Source organism: Pieris brassicae, chromosome 5 (assembly GCF_905147105.1).
Source record: "Pieris brassicae chromosome 5, ilPieBrab1.1, whole genome shotgun sequence".
Lineage (NCBI taxonomy): Eukaryota > Metazoa > Arthropoda > Insecta > Lepidoptera > Pieridae > Pieris > Pieris brassicae.
Genome location: NC_059669.1, coordinates 18,852,495 through 18,868,554, shown reverse-complemented (window position 1 = coordinate 18,868,554; position 16,060 = coordinate 18,852,495). Strand labels below are relative to the sequence as shown.

The 16,060-nt window shown below is 32.8% G+C and overlaps 4 protein-coding genes across 5 annotated transcripts; 2 read left to right on the top strand and 2 right to left on the bottom strand.

Moving 5' to 3' along the window:
* Positions 1-4,384: 4,384 nt before the first annotated feature.
* On the bottom strand, positions 4,385-6,115 carry LOC123709330 (small VCP/p97-interacting protein). The gene is made up of 3 exons (XM_045660570.1): positions 5,955-6,115; positions 5,307-5,471; positions 4,385-4,758 (listed from the first exon to the last, which is right to left on the bottom strand). Exons 1-3 carry the CDS (start codon positions 6,012-6,014, stop codon positions 4,744-4,746), a joined length of 240 nt encoding a protein of 79 aa, XP_045516526.1. The 5' UTR covers positions 6,015-6,115; the 3' UTR covers positions 4,385-4,743.
* A 598-nt stretch (positions 6,116-6,713) lies between these two features.
* Positions 6,714-8,957, top strand: LOC123709328 (ATP synthase subunit b, mitochondrial-like). Of its 2 annotated transcripts, none has more exons than XM_045660566.1 (5): positions 6,714-6,863; positions 7,238-7,382; positions 7,534-7,732; positions 7,851-8,039; positions 8,649-8,957. In XM_045660566.1, the coding sequence occupies exons 1-5, from the start codon at positions 6,836-6,838 to the stop codon at positions 8,820-8,822; spliced, it is 735 nt and encodes a 244-aa protein (XP_045516522.1). In that variant the 5' UTR covers positions 6,714-6,835; the 3' UTR covers positions 8,823-8,957. The 2 variants fall into 2 exon arrangements, with proteins under 2 accessions (XP_045516522.1, XP_045516523.1); XM_045660567.1 differs by having other exon boundaries at positions 6,732-6,863; positions 7,241-7,382.
* A 1,419-nt stretch (positions 8,958-10,376) lies between these two features.
* On the bottom strand, positions 10,377-12,926 carry LOC123709329 (ras-like protein 2). The gene is made up of 4 exons (XM_045660568.1): positions 12,699-12,926; positions 12,139-12,226; positions 11,735-11,946; positions 10,377-11,499 (listed from the first exon to the last, which is right to left on the bottom strand). The coding sequence occupies exons 1-4, from the start codon at positions 12,801-12,803 to the stop codon at positions 11,305-11,307; spliced, it is 600 nt and encodes a 199-aa protein (XP_045516524.1). The 5' UTR covers positions 12,804-12,926; the 3' UTR covers positions 10,377-11,304.
* A 1,506-nt stretch (positions 12,927-14,432) lies between these two features.
* LOC123710339 (cyclin-H) lies at positions 14,433-16,060 on the top strand. The gene has a single exon (XM_045662163.1). The coding sequence runs from the start codon at positions 14,560-14,562 to the stop codon at positions 15,535-15,537; it is 978 nt and encodes a 325-aa protein (XP_045518119.1). The 5' UTR covers positions 14,433-14,559; the 3' UTR covers positions 15,538-16,060.

Sequence of the window (16,060 nt, the reverse complement as noted above, 5' to 3'; positions counted from 1 at the left end):
GGAACAAATAATAGGAAACCCTTCCAGGACGTTAGTATCCTAAATCAACTCAACTTCAACACTAATCACCGATTGGTAATATATAATAAAATGTACCAAACCAAAGACAAGTAAAAACAAATACAATACAATGATAGTAAAACAAATCCAAGACAAAATGATAGTAAAACAAATCCCTGACATTTGAAAACAAAGTCAAAAACAATATATAAGAAAAATATATCGTATGAAGTAAATGATATACTTGGAAGTCTATGTCGCAATCCCCCAAAAATTAACAAGAAACCAATTGGAAAAGAAACTCAAAAACTAATGGAACAAAGAAAACGGCTCTTAGCTTGGAAAAAACAAGCAATATCTAAAATTGATATCAGAAATAAGTAAGAAAATTTGTAATAACATTTAAAAAGAAAGGACGAAAAGAAATATAGAAGCACTTAACTACCACATAAACAAGACTGGAAGAGTTAAAAAAGCTCTTAGAAACAACTCAATAGATACCTTATTGATATAAGAACAACGTAGGCAAACAACAAACAAAAAGAAAAGGTATAATGAAAACTACAACACACAATCAATTGCCAAAAAAACACACAGCGCCTGGACCGGATCACAAAGCATCAACAGCAGCACCAGAGAACTTAAGAAAGCTTACTGAACTAATCAACACCATACTAAATAGGGAATACATACCTTGTCATTGAACGAAGAACTTAATTACACTGCTCCACAAAAAGGGAGACAGGAATACCATAGAAAACTATAGACCTATAAGCCTCATGTCCAATATCTATAAGGTTTTCTCCAAAATGATCAATTAATTCAATGGACGAATAACAACCCATAGAAAAAGCTGGATTCAGAGCTGGATTCTCAACTGGGGATCACATATATGTTATAAAACAGCTAATACAACAGTGCATAGAATACGGTAAAGCCCTATACATCGCTTTTGTATATTACAGTAAAGCATCCTACTCTATAAAACACGATTGCCTCTGGAGATCCTGAATACAACAAGGAATACCCAAAAAATACATACGTATAGTTAGAAATAATAATAATTAACAAGTAGCACGGCTTAAATAAAACTAGAGCAACGGGTGAAGAATTTCCTATAGCCAGGGGTGTGCGGAGATCCTTTGTCCCCAATACTCTTTTCAGCCATTTTGCAGAATATATTTAGACATTTGGAATGGGATAATGTCGGCATAAACATTAACGACAGACAACTTAACCTCCTAAAATTCACAGACGATTTCGTGCTCATTTCAGATAACGGAAAGACGCTTGCAAACTATGCTGCAACAGCTGACAAAAGTAAGCATGATGGTTGGGCTTTCCATGAATAAACCTAAAACGAAAATGACGAATAGAGAAACCATTATCATACAAATACGCGAAGATGCTTTCGAATATATGGATCATTACGTATATCTAGGGCAAATAATATAATTTAATAACTAAATAGATCTTGAGATAGAAAGAAGTCTCTTGCGCCTGGAAGAGATTTTGGTCCCTTAAGGAAGTACTTAAATGTAAAGACTTCCCAATGGTACCTAAGAAAAAGGTGTTCAACTTATGTATCTCACCATGTGTCACATACGGCTGCCAGACTTGGGCATTATCTCAGAAACTTCTTCTAAAGTTGAGAACATGCCAAAGATGAATGGAAAGAAGCATGGTGGGTGTAACACTGAGACATCGGCACAAGAGATAAGATCAACGAACAAAGTAGAGGACGTTATAAAGAAAATAAGGCAATTGAAATGGCACTGGACCGGGCACATGACGAGAGAAATTATTACATAATGGCAAACCGCGCAATGGAAACAGGAATAGAGCAAGACAGAGCAAGAGATGGGTAGACGATACAAAGAGAATAGGAGGCACAATTCGGAGAAGAGCTAACATCAGAAAAAATGTTAGCAGTCTCCTCCAGCCTGTCACAGGACACATTGATTACCTAAACGCGTCATATTATTATTATTATATTATGAGATTAAGTTTTATTTAAGTAATAGAAATAAGTTTTATTATGTAACTTAAATAAGTGTTAATATATTTTGCTGGGTGTCAGAAATAAAGGCTTAATAATAATAATGGGCTAGCTTTTCCATCATGGTTCGCAGTTGCTGACAATAGACATCTACCGTAATCGTCTGGTCATATTTTAGAAAGTTATATTGAACACTAGTCCACCAAACGCTCACAAGTAACTTTTTCGGAATCAATTTTCGCTTGGAGTACGACTTGGCAGGTTCGGCTGGGTCAGCCATTGCGATGAGCGCTTCCGATTATCGTACAGGTTCCACTTTTTATCACAGATAATGATTTGATTTAAAATCCCTTCCTTATTGTGCCGGTTGAGTACTGTAACGCAGAAGTCGACGCTCGTTTGTCGATTTGCTTGACTCAATTCGTAAGGTACCTTTCAAGATGTGTCCCAATTTGCTTCAAGTGGATTAATACAGTTTTATCACTGACAGCGTGGCAGCTCAGACGTAGTTTGCGATGGATCCGCTTTCACAATTTCAGTAACGAAAATGTTGGAACCAAAACGCACTGTATTTTCTTTTACGATACGGCCGCCATACACATCATTAACCCTTCAAGCCGTTTAAAGGCCACGGCGGAACTCGTACTCGATAAAAGATTAAAAAATACTTAAAACGGGAAATTAAATATGGTTTTCGAAAACAAATGCTCTAGTAGATAGCTGTAAAAAAATGAACTTTTGAATTTCTAACCAAAGAGGAGAGATATGTTTGAGGTCAAAGTGGCCAGTAATACTTATTAAAATAGTGGTGTTGTCGCAGCCAGCCATTTATTTTGATGTTTATGACGAAATGATGGAAGAAAATCTCTGCGTGTATAAAACTAACATTTCTTGAGAGTGTTGACTTAGTATATTTTTCAAAACATGTTATTTCAAACTTTAAAAAATAGACTATATTTATTTTCTTTAACATTTATAGTGTCTATGTTGCATGCACCTGTGAAACAAATGTACATTTGAAAAAATCACATAGAAAAAAAACCTGAGGTGTACTTATGTACACGTGTTAGAAGTTATACTTCTTTGGCGTAACAAGATAAAAATCTTTTAGAAAATTTTATCTTTCGCCTTATTCTACGTTTGCAGAAAAAACGACTCTAACAATGGAAAAAAAGGTATTTAATACATTGAAAGTTTTATTATGACGCATTATCAAGATAAATAAAGTTTATTTAAATATCACAAATAATATATTTCTACACAATTAAAGAAATGGACATTTTTATTTTAAAATTTTGACTATGCTAACGCCTAACAACAGGCTGTCGGTTTTTGGTGACCGTGTGCGCGCGCATCGTAAAAATTTACTCTCATTTTTCACTAAGGGCCCATTCAGACGAACGGCACGCGCCAACTGCAAGCGTCGACTGGCCGTCGACTGCCGTCAACGGCATTCGACGGCAGTCGTTAGCGCGTCGATGGCAGACGTCAACGTTTCGGCGGCAGCCGTCGATGGGTTTTTATGCTTGCAGTTATTGCGTGCTACGTAACTAATATAGACAGGGAGCCAGTTGCAAAATGGCTTCCGATGAAGAAACACTGTTATTGCTTCTACTTCGCCGTCGTCGCCGACATAAGTGAAGAAGACAGACACGTTCATTATGGGTTGAAGAAATATTGATGTACAGAGAACAAGATGGTTTTTTACACTATCCACGTATACCAAGAAACAAAAATATTTTTTTCAATTATTTTCGAATGTCAACAACACACAGCCGCCCGTGCCCTGTTTTTTATTATTTTGTTACTATAGTCTCGTAATTTATTATTCCAAATACAAGCTCTTTTTATTACTGCAACTATCAACAATTTAATATCAATCTGTTCACTGGAGCTCTTGTGTGGACACGCGAGTCGCGACGCTTGCGCACTCTTGGACTATTTGCAGTCGACTGACAAAATGGCGGTCGTGGCACTCTACAACTGCAAGCGTCGACAAACGTCGACGGCTGCCGCCGACACGTTGGCGCTTGCTGTCGACGCACAGACGACTGTCGTTAACGGTAGTCGACGGCAGCTGTCGACGCTTGCAGTTGGCGCGTGCCGTTCGTCTGAATGAGCCCTTACGCACCAAAAGAAGTATAACTTCAACAAATCTAACTAGGGACATGTTGACATGATGACAACATATTCATTGATTTCCTCAAGATATTTCCCTTTACTGTTGAAGCGAATGTTAAATGCGCACATAGAAAGGGAATCGATTGGTGCAGCCGGGAAACGAACCTACTACCCCAGGGATGAGAGTCGTACGCCGAAGCCACTAAGCCAACACTGTTCACTTTTCAACAAGAATGAAATAAAATCCTTTATTTTAATATTTTTTTGAACAAGTACACTTTAATAAAATCAAAGGTATGACATACATAACACATCTCATAGCATATATTACATTACTCTTATCTAATAGACATTTATATTTTATAACTAGAAATATAAATTATGTATTACAGAATATATTTCAATAAATTATTCACCATAATATACACAAAAGCTCTTAAGTATAAATGTTGTGGGGTGTATAGAATAGCATCGAAAAATTGGTCACGTCATAGGCATAGACTATTGTGTAGAAATATACAAAATAGATGAATAGAGATAGCACATTAATGATACCTAGCTTAATTTTTGTATTTATATTTTTCATTCGGGTTCGCTCTGCTAGGCCCACTTTGGGCCTGATCTCAGTCAGCTGACCACTGAAAAAAAGGAGTACATTAGCTTTATTATGCTTAGGTACATTGGTACAGGTAAAATCGTGAATGGGTATCCTAGGAAATACTTAATGGTCCACCACTGAACAAAGAATTCTTATTGGGTTGAAAAATACAAATTCTTTTATTTTATCTTTTCATCTTGTGATATTTTATGAATGGAAACATTTATAGGCATTATAGATGAGATTACATCCTGGTTTGAAAAAATGGGTGGTAAGGTCTTTCAAATTTTCAACCACTACAATAATTCTACCTAACTATGACTTAGTCATACAATAGGCAAAATACTTATAGCTTTGTAGCAACTCAGAATCTTACCCGTAGTGAACAGCTTTAGACATAAGTTTATTATTTACTTATCAATTATGCTTCTACTAAACATATGATGATATTGAAAGTAATTCTATCTATAGTCTATATACAAATTTTAATCTACATTGGAAGTCTTATAATAGTGATTACTACTTTCATGCACACTAAATATTTTCATAAATGTATTGTTGTTGTTGTTGTTATTGTTGTAGATTTACCTTTAGAGTAGCTCCACCCTGCTTTTGTAACTCTTGTTCTCTTTGTTCCATCTCTTCAGATCGTTGTTGCATTCTTTTCACCCTATTTGGATCTTTTACACCCCTGGCCTCTTCTTGAACACGACGACGTTCAGCTGCTTCGACTTGTTGACGACGTCGTGTTTCCTATCGATATATTTATATAAATATAAATAAATAATATATAAACATAAGTTTTAATGTTAAATATAGAAGTACAGGAGCTGTCAAAATGCAGGGACTGGCCTTTTGGGGTTAACATGGGCCAACATGGGTTGGAGTTGGCATGGGAATTTGCACACAAAAACTTAAGAAGTGACAGCTCATGTTTATCATCTTCAAATACAGTAAATAAAAAGAAAAAATTGATGAGGGGAACGGTGAAAAAATCGTGCCATTCAAATAATAAGGTATACAGAAAAATATTATTCGAAAAAATTATCCTAATCCTATTCTAACATATTTTTTAAAAAGCATGCATATAAGAAAAACAATTTGCCATTTTATACTTGTTCTCGTAAATTTGATTATGTATTACATTTTAAACTGGTTTTATGTTGGGAAAAATTTAGAAGGGATACTTATTAACATACTAAAATTTTATTTTGAGTCACTTTTGAATACACTTACTGTATCTGGAGTCAATACATCTGATGCTGAGGGTTTACAACAGGATGTAATTAGCCCCATATTGAGAAGAACAATATTAATTTTCCACTTTTTAGTATTCTATACTGCAAACATTCGTACAGCATCGTTCATTTTAGTTTTTATTTGTACCGAATACTGATCTGACAATCAAATAATTTTATAAATGTCAATATGTCAACAGAATAGCCTAATTGACATGACGGGTGGGAACGTTTCATAAAAAAAAACTACTTAATTAGTTTGTATACTTTTCTCTTACAAATCTTAAGCAATTTCCATTCGTCGTAAAGGGATATAGGGAACAATATATTTATTTAAATATCTAAAGTAGGTGTAAAATAATAAAACTAAATTTTATAATTATGAGAAGTATTCTACTTTGATAACTAACCATCATCTTCATAATATTGTTCATATTTGCCATTGTGTTTCTATTTGCACAATTTAAACTGCAACGCGTATTAAAATTATATTCTTGAATTTTTTTGGCCGTTAAGAGTTTGTTGCAAAATCATCCGTATAATGGTGGAAAAACACAAAAGATCAATATTACAGTCTGCAGAAGATACTTGCTAGTTACAATAAATAAAATTTTATTCAACACTATTGATATATAAAATAAAAATAATGAATAATTTTGATATTATAAACGTTTTTAAATCATAATTATAGCATGAGCATACAACGTACTGGATTGGAAACCATATATATATTATTTTTGATTTTTAATCTGTGATCGAATTACGATTAACAGTCAAGCGACTATTGGAAGTTGAAACTTGGAACATCTCTAACGCAAAGTACTTTATTGAGGAGACTGTCGGAAAAATTCAAATTATTTGAAAATTAAGCATAAAAATATGCTATCTCGCGTGGCTTTGCGTTCAGGTATGATTTATAATAAAGTATTAGTTACAATAACTTAATACATAAACACAAAATTATTATTAACCTTAGTGCGCAGGTTTATGTAATCATTTGACAAGACCCTACCTAGTGTTTTAGATTATTCTTATTTTAAAAGTTCTATTAGAAAACAAAGATGATATAAAGAAACTATTTGTAATTTGAAAATTAGTACTATTATGTCCATAAATCAAATAATATTTCATATAGTAGCTAACCTTTATCAGCTCATAATGAGAATATTCTCGGTACCTATAAGATTGTGTTTTTTACTGCTTTAGACACTCTTCCGACTGAATTACGTTAAAAATTCTTTTTGTGGATTAAAACCTAAACACTTAATCTTTTAATTTCAGTAGTGGCCCGGCAGTCAGCCCCCACAGCCCTTGTAGCTCGCACTTCGGCCACTGATGCCTGTGGAGTACGGGATGAGAAGAACTTCCCTAGACCTGTGAGAGGTGAACCTGGCAAAGTTAGGCTTGGCTTCATCCCAGAAGAATGGTGTGCATCCTATTATTATTTTTTTACAAAAGAATGTGTAAAAAACTTCCTTACCTATTCAAAATCCAAAGTTATTAGCACAGAAATTTGAAATATATGGAAACCAAGCTGTATTTTTAACATTTCACTAAAACTATACAATAAATTTCAGGTTTCAATTCTTCCATTCAAAAACAGGAGTGACAGGACCATACACATTTGGTGCTGGTCTAGTAACATACCTGTTCAGCAAAGAAATCTATGTAATGGAACATGAATACTATACTGGTCTTTCCATTTTTATTATGGTCTATTATGCTACCACTAAGTTTGGCCCTAAAGTTGCATCTTGGCTGGACAAGGAAGTTGATGTAAGTGTTAATAATAAAAAAATTATACCAAAAAAACTACTTTTTAAATGCAATATACAATAAAATTACGTTACCAAATTGTTTTTCTTTTAAACCGATTGATAAATTATTATTTTAGCAAATAGAAACTGACCTTAACCAAGGAAGAGTAGACACCATAAAAACACTGGAAGAGAGTATTGCAACAGAAAAGGATGCTCAATGGCGTGCCCAAGGCCAGGAACTGCTTATTCAGGCTAAGAAAGAAAATGTACTTCTACAGTTAGAAGCTGCTTACCGTGAACGCCTCATGAATACCTACCAGGAGGTAATAAGACATTTACAATACAAATGTGCTTTAATAATGCATTCTTATTATATAAAAATATTTCTCGTTTGTATTTCAATTAGTGTATAGTAAAATTATTATTCAGAAACTTAATTGATGCCTGGTAAACAATCAATCTTGCAGGAAATCTTGTTAGAGAATTGTCAAGACACCAATGTTCTTAAAATTTTCTTACTACATATCTGGTTTCTTATTTGCAATACAGAATTGAAGAAAGCCTATGGCTAAGATTGTAATTGATAGAATTTAAAAATAAAATAAATCAATGGTGCTACCTTTTTAGGTCTGGGCCTCTGATTTCTGTATCTGTTTTATGATCATTTGTTAATCAAAAACACAAGTTAGTGATCATCCTTTTGTCCTGACGCACGCCGTCGACTTTTTGAGTCTTAGGCAAGCTGGTTTCCTCACATTTTCCTTCACCATTCGAGCTAATGTTAAATGTGCACATAGACAGAAAATCCATTGGTCTACAGCCGGGGATTGACCTCAGGGATTAGAGTAGCATGCTGAAGCCACTAGGCCGACACTGCTCAATAATTTATAGAATATTGTTTATTGTTATCAAATCTTTAATAATGCAAATAGGTCAAGAAACGACTGGATTTCCAACTCGAGAAGGCAGCGCTCGAACGCCGCTTTGAACAGAAGCTTCTCGTTGACTGGGTTATCACCAATGTCAGTAAGGCTATTACTCCTGATCAAGAGAAACAGACCTTGGACCGCTGCATTGCAGACCTGGCAGCTATGGCACGCAAGTGAACATTCTAGATTTCATGAACACGAACACAAACATTCTAGATATTAAATTATTCTGTCTCTAGAATCCATGTACATTCTACAACACCTAGAATTATTTATATATTATGTTAATAAACGCTGAATCGTGATAGTATATTTTTTGTTGTTTTTCTACACCCTTAGTCCTTTACATACAAAGTAACATCACTCTTTACCATACATTTTTCAAAACAAAATTGTGCTACTTTAAGCAATAAGTAAACTAACATATATTATTGTAAATAAAAGACTTATCTTTTCATGTTACTTTATTACTACAATTACATAATATTATATGCCCTTAACAACAGTAAGACATTCTCGCCTTAGTTAAAGCTCTTTTAATTTTTATATAAAAATGACTGTTGATATTAAAATATCACAGCATTTTCATGAAATCCACAGCAAAATGTCATTTTTACACTAATGGAATATGGTATAACATAGACAATGTTTTAGCAGCCTTTAAGTAAAAAATATATTTGGCATGTTATAATCGAGATTTTTTGCCATTTCAAGAGAGGTTGTCTATGATATTTACTATTACAATGCCCCACATAGTAGATGTTTCACAACATGATATAAAAGCAAATGTAATTAGTACATTTGCTTTAACAATATTCAAAATATGAAGATTTTAAAACTGAAAATGATATTTAGACTACATTAGCTCTCAATTCCGTAAAACATATAAATTACACAGTACAAAATTGAGTTAAAAACAGAACACTTGTCTTACATTTTGTTTATGCTTCATTAATAAGATAAACAATCAATTTTTTTTTGCATCATATTAAGATTTCAATGGCGGCGTTTTGATACCAGGGGATGTCGATTGAACTAATTACATCAGCTTTTAGATCTTTTACAAGATAAACAGGTACTGTAACGGAAAACACTAAAAACAAAGCTAGCAAATAATGTGCGTACATTTGTAACGTTAAAACCGCCAAATATAGCTTTTATACTAAATATTGTAAACGTTTATCAAAATCTATGTACGTAAATTGACGCTTAGCAAAAAAAACCTAAAAACAAATAATATAAAAATATATGATTTCTTCTAAATACTAATACACTAGATGTTAATATTGTTAATTATGTTTAGTATACTTTATTTCCAATGTTTTGATGCTGAATATATGCTATATATATATGCACCAGAGAAAAGAGATTTTAAATTTTTCATTAGAACTGGTTTATAGAGCCAAGACTGTTATCAATGATGCATAATATGCTCCATGAGGTCTGTTTATTTGACAAACACAAAACATTGAAAACACAATTGTTAATAAATACAAAACTTACACTAACGTCGTATTTACATTCTCGTGTTAACAATGTACAAAATGTATAACTTTGGTGTAAAAACTAATATAACAATGAAATTGTAAAAAATTTCAAATCGGAAAACACTCGTTTTACGAGAATGTGAAAACAACAAAAGCTCAAAATAGACATCTGAACGGAATATGTTGTTCTAAGAGTGTTTTAATGTATTTTTTAAATAATATACAAGAAAATTCTATCTTTAGATGTCTATTGAGAGCTGACCTATATGAATGTATAAAAATTAGTTTTTGGTTTCGAGACATAATAAAAACCATGACCATAATATAAACATTAAGATACAATATCAATGTTACATACAAAACTGATTTTAAAGAAAGAAATTGAGGTCACATAGAATTTGAGACTTGTTGCTTAAAAGTTAAATTTTACCACTTAGATGTGATCCAGAATGATATTTTCTACAGCTATTTGTGCAGTTTGACTTAAACAGCATAACATATCCTTCCATAAAATAAGACCAACAATTCCTTGCTCATAAGAGAGATCTAGTGCCACAAATCTCTGGCATGTAAATTAGTTTGCTTGATTGAACATTTTTCAATAATTTTGACAGGGTTTTTCCCAGCATGCTCATTACAAAACTTCCATAGTGAATCTGATCTCAATTATAATATTAAGTGTAAATACACCACATATTTTTAAGTAGACTTTAGAGTACTTTGTTAGGTGTCAGCCAAATTATGTAATTGGCATTGGTTTTTCAATACAGCGGCAGAAACTAATGTTTAAATACCTTTATGAATTAACTTACATAAAACTAATAACAGAGGCTTGCAAATGAAGAGGTACATAACTTATACTTAATGACAACAATTAACAAAAAAGAGGTTTGTATCAAAGAAATAACACAAAAAATGTGATTTGTAAATCACAGAATTACAACTAATTGCTTACTAGTTGGATCTTTACATAAATTAATAAATTAGAAGATAAACCTAGATTTTTATTAATAAATCAAGTTTCAAAGTCAAAATTGAAGAGAAACAAATTTTAAAAAAGGAATAGCAAAAATTAAGCAAAGCAGCAAATGTGTGAATCTAAATCTTTGCAGACTAAATGTTTTTGATATTTACTATTTCATAGCTGCAATCCTCACCCAATTTTGAGTTTATTACAAGATAGTGCATTTCTTCTTCTTGTTTCTATGCTCTGACTTAATGTGAATTCTCTCTGCTTCCTGGAATCTTCTAACAAGTCTCACAAGCTCATGGAAGGCCTGGTCAACATTCATACGAGCCTTGGCACTGCACTCAATGTATGGTATCTTGAGTTGGCGGGATAGAGATTGTGCTTCATCTAATGTAACCTGTAATAATTGTATTACTTGTTAAAAGTGGCACAATAAATTAAAAAAAAATTATTAGGGGCAATCTTCAAGAAAATCATTGGAGGATATATAAATTAAACTCATACAATAAAATGGCTATAACCGGGATCTACAACATGAAATAGATAGGAGTGAAAGAAGCCTTTTACAAAGCACTACTTTAAAAAACAGAATATTTATGTATATGTGTATGAAATAATTAACTATATCTTACCACTCTCTGGCTTTCCAAATCAGCCTTGTTTCCAACCATCAGCATAGGAAATTCATCCCGATCTTTTACACGTAAAATTTGTTTATGGAACTTAAAAAGCTCATCAAAACTGGCATGGTCAGCCACTGAGAAAACAAGTAGGAAGCCTTCTCCTGACCTCATATATTGTTCTCGCATTGCACTAAATTCTTCTTGCCCGGCAGTGTCAAGGACTATAAAGTAAATCAAGGAATTGCAAGATCAAAATCTACTTTATACCATGTATTATTAAATATAAGAGCATGTATAAATATAATTAATAGGCCATATATAATCAAATTCGCCTAAAATGATTTTGGTTTGATTACATAAAGAATTGAATATAAATTAATCTGCTTGTTAACAACTATAACTTATCTACTTACTATCAAGTTTTGCAGGAATATCATCAATAACACATTGCTTTGTGTAGCTGTCCTCAATAGTAGGATCATAGTCAGTTACAAAATAGCTCTGAAATCAGGAAAAACTACCATCTACACACTGAGTCACTAGATTTATATTTAAATCATTTTCTCTAAGTGTAATTTAACATGTGAATATGAAAACCATATATACTACAAATAAAGTGTTTAATTACGCACACACGTTAATATGTAACCAACACACGTTTTCCTTTAAAGATGTAAGAATATTCGAAGAATTTCTCACATGTGCATTGATAATGAAAATTATGTAGAAATCTAGTCATGAATTTACACTAGTGGGCGGCGTCTTTAATGCTTTACCTTGACAAAAACACAGGCACCCATTATGCTATTTATATTGATGAATAAATGTTATGCACGAACCCATAAATATCTTAAAGCATCAAATTTTGACAATTTATTTCTATTTCTTGAGATAATAGACAAATTGATGTGAATACCAGCAATAAGAAAATAAGACTTCGTATCGTAGGTGGTGTAAAGATATATAAAAATACCTGTATAAATTGTATTGTAATAGCACTTTTTCCTACACCTCCACCGCCGACAACTACCAATTTATAGGTTTGAGCTTGATTTGGTCGATCACCTGGTCGCGACATTATTTTAACTAATTAAAATAAATTCGTTTTGTAAAAATTCTATGTAATACGACAGAAACTGTTCTCAGTCAGTACTTAGTAGTCAGCACCTAATTCCTTTTAATTTTTCAATCATAAATTCAGATTTCAGCACAGACTAAGTAATATGTCAATATGTGGTACAAATCGTATATAGATTAAAAAATATCGGAAAATCTATTAGGCTGGTCGACATCAATGTATATCAGTCGCAGCCAGCTAGCTTAATCAGCCGTTCAATTAACAGCCTAGCTGTTTAACTAAACGGCGCCGTTAACCTAAGGGCCTGAAAGATATTCAGCCGTAGCGTTTGTTACAACATTTAATAAACTGGATGGCTAATGCTTAGGCCATTCGTACGATAGAATCATTATTTGGCAGAAATAAAACAGATAAAACGTATGACATAAATTATATTACTTTTAAAATAAAATTGCTTAAATTCATATTATTATTGTCGCTACACTCTCAATTTTACTTGTTATTTTTCATGATTCTTTGGAAAACACCATCAAAGTAGTGGTTTGCCGACGCCATATTGATAGTTTGAAGAGTTTCCTTTCGAGTTTGAGAGTGGCAAAAAGTGGAAATAAATTTAAATTAACAGTTAACAGGCTAGGCAAGTAAACGTGAAATGAGTGTGAACGAAAGTGAAACGTCATCGATTCATTGCCTAGCTGTTTGATAAGCTAGTTGGCTGCGACTGATATACATTGATGTCGACCAGCCTAATAGATTTTCCGTACGATGTACGATGTATTTGATATGTATATCGTACGACGGCAACGTGATATACAAATTTATTATACTAATATTTTTCCTCCTACAATTTTGAAGAGGGGAAGTGCGATTTGTGTATGGCTTCCATATAATTTTTTTAGTAAATTAAAAACATCATTAAGGCGCGGCTTTTCGTAAGCGCCTAAGAAAGATAAAACTTATATTTAATATTATTTATACCGGTATGATATGACATAATTTTTTTTGTGATATTAACGCAAGGCATTGTCAATATTAGTAGGCACACCAAAATTCGGGCGGGGGCCTCAACGAGGCGCCTTGTGAAAGTTCGGGAACCAGCATTAGAAGTTAAAACGGCAATATCCTTCACAATTCACTACATCACAACATCAGACTTTTAAATCGATCTCGATGATATGACTAAACGATTTCAATCTTAACATAACTTAAAAACATGTGAGCACACGTGGTAGAAGTGAAACCTTCAAACATTTTGGTTTCAAGATAATGAGACGAATATAATTTAATTTTTAAGGTTTAATACCAATTAGTATTATTCTTAATAAAAAATACAATGATTAAAAAGGTCTAATTAGACTTTTCTTTAAATTAATTTTTTATTTTAATTTTTATGTTTAAGAAAAAAATTAAAATAATGAATCGAACAAGAGATCTACACAAATAAATTCATAAAATTTAACGTGGGAGAAAAGAAATCTAACGTGAGTTAGGAAGCATTAAAATACAGAGTATAAACTTTGCTGCCTGAGACAAAAAACTTCATTCGTTATTAGTCTTGTCTCTTTTCACTATATTAGGTGTCTGTGGTGGAAAATATTCGTCCGAACACCCTACATTCCTGCATCATTGTTGTTGTCTTTCTAGTCTGTGTCTGATCCTATAAAGACTACAACAGTTTAATGTTTAACTGTTCTATGAGTTTAAAAATACATGTATGTATTGTGCTTAAGTTTTTAAGGCTTCTCTTATTGGAAATATGTTTTCAACTAGCTCACAAAGAAAGTTTTGGACATTTAGTGACGAAAATGAGTTAGCATGTCATCGAGAAAAGCACAACTTAGAGTTTATTTCAAGACATGGACAGAACTTAGATGAACAACAACGTTACAATTATTTTTTATCTCCAGAAGAGGAAAGACTTTTATTAAAGCAGTATGAGCTTCATTTAAAAGAATTCTGTAAAAGATTCCAGCCTCCTATGCCTAAAGGCGTTATTGGTACAGCGTTTCATTACTTCAAACGTTTCTATCTTTACAATTCTTCTATGGACTATCATCCCAAAGAAATTCTCGCTACATGTGTCTATTTAGCATGCAAAGTAGAAGAATTTAATGTATCCATTGGACAATTTGTTGCTAACATTAAAGGTGACAGAGAAAAAGCTTCTGATATTATTTTAAATAATGAATTACTTCTAATGCAGCAGTTAAATTATCACTTGACTGTCCACAACCCTTTCCGCCCTGTTGAGGGTTTCCTTATTGACATTAAGACAAGATGCTCTCTGGCAAACCCAGAGCGGTTACGTTCAGGAATTGATGAGTTTCTAGAAAAAGTCTTTCTCACTGATGCTTGTCTTTTGTATGCTCCTTCACAAATAGCATTAGCAGCTGTGTTGCATGCAGCCAGTAAAGAACAAGAGAACCTGGATAGTTATGTGACTGATATGTTGTTTAGAGATGCTGGACCTGATAAGTTAGCAATTTTAATAGAAGCCGTTAGAAAAATAAGATCAATGGTTAAAATGGTTGAGAGTCCTGCTCGTGAAAGAGTAAGAGCCATCGAAAAGAAATTGGATAGATGTCGAAATCAGGAGAACAATCCTGATAGTGAGATATATAAACAGAGAATCCGAGAAGCCTTAGATGAGGATGATGTGCAGTACACTGGCACTAGTAGAATGTCATTAGATACAAGTGGAGTGACACAAGTGTTGTCTCCATCAGCATCATAAATTTATATATATATTTATTGTGACTACTAAATGCTTGGAAACCTAGTTTTAATTTATTCTCACTTTGACCTGGTTGTTGGTGTTGTAAATGACCATAAGGGAAACTAAATTTCTTTATAGCCACACTTTTTTTTATCTACACTATATGTATATACTGTTACAATTATTATAAGTTTATTAATTATTCACACAGAATTGGTTAGTTTAAGATTTTAAAGATTTATTTTTTTCTTTTTTAGTGGTCCAGTTTTTGTAAGAACACCTTTTAGGGCCTCCTCCTCTTTTACACAAAGAGTGTAGATAAAAAAAAACAAATTACAATTATGATATTGTTTTATAAATCCAGACGGTACAAAACAATACAATTGCATGGTTGGAGATACAATTTTATCATTGTCAGATTTGAAACTACATATATGCTAAATTCAATAACTGCTAAGCTAAACCTATTGTATATATGACTACTATATCTGAATTTGTTTAATTTTTAAAACCCACTGACCAATAAAAATTGAAACTTGAA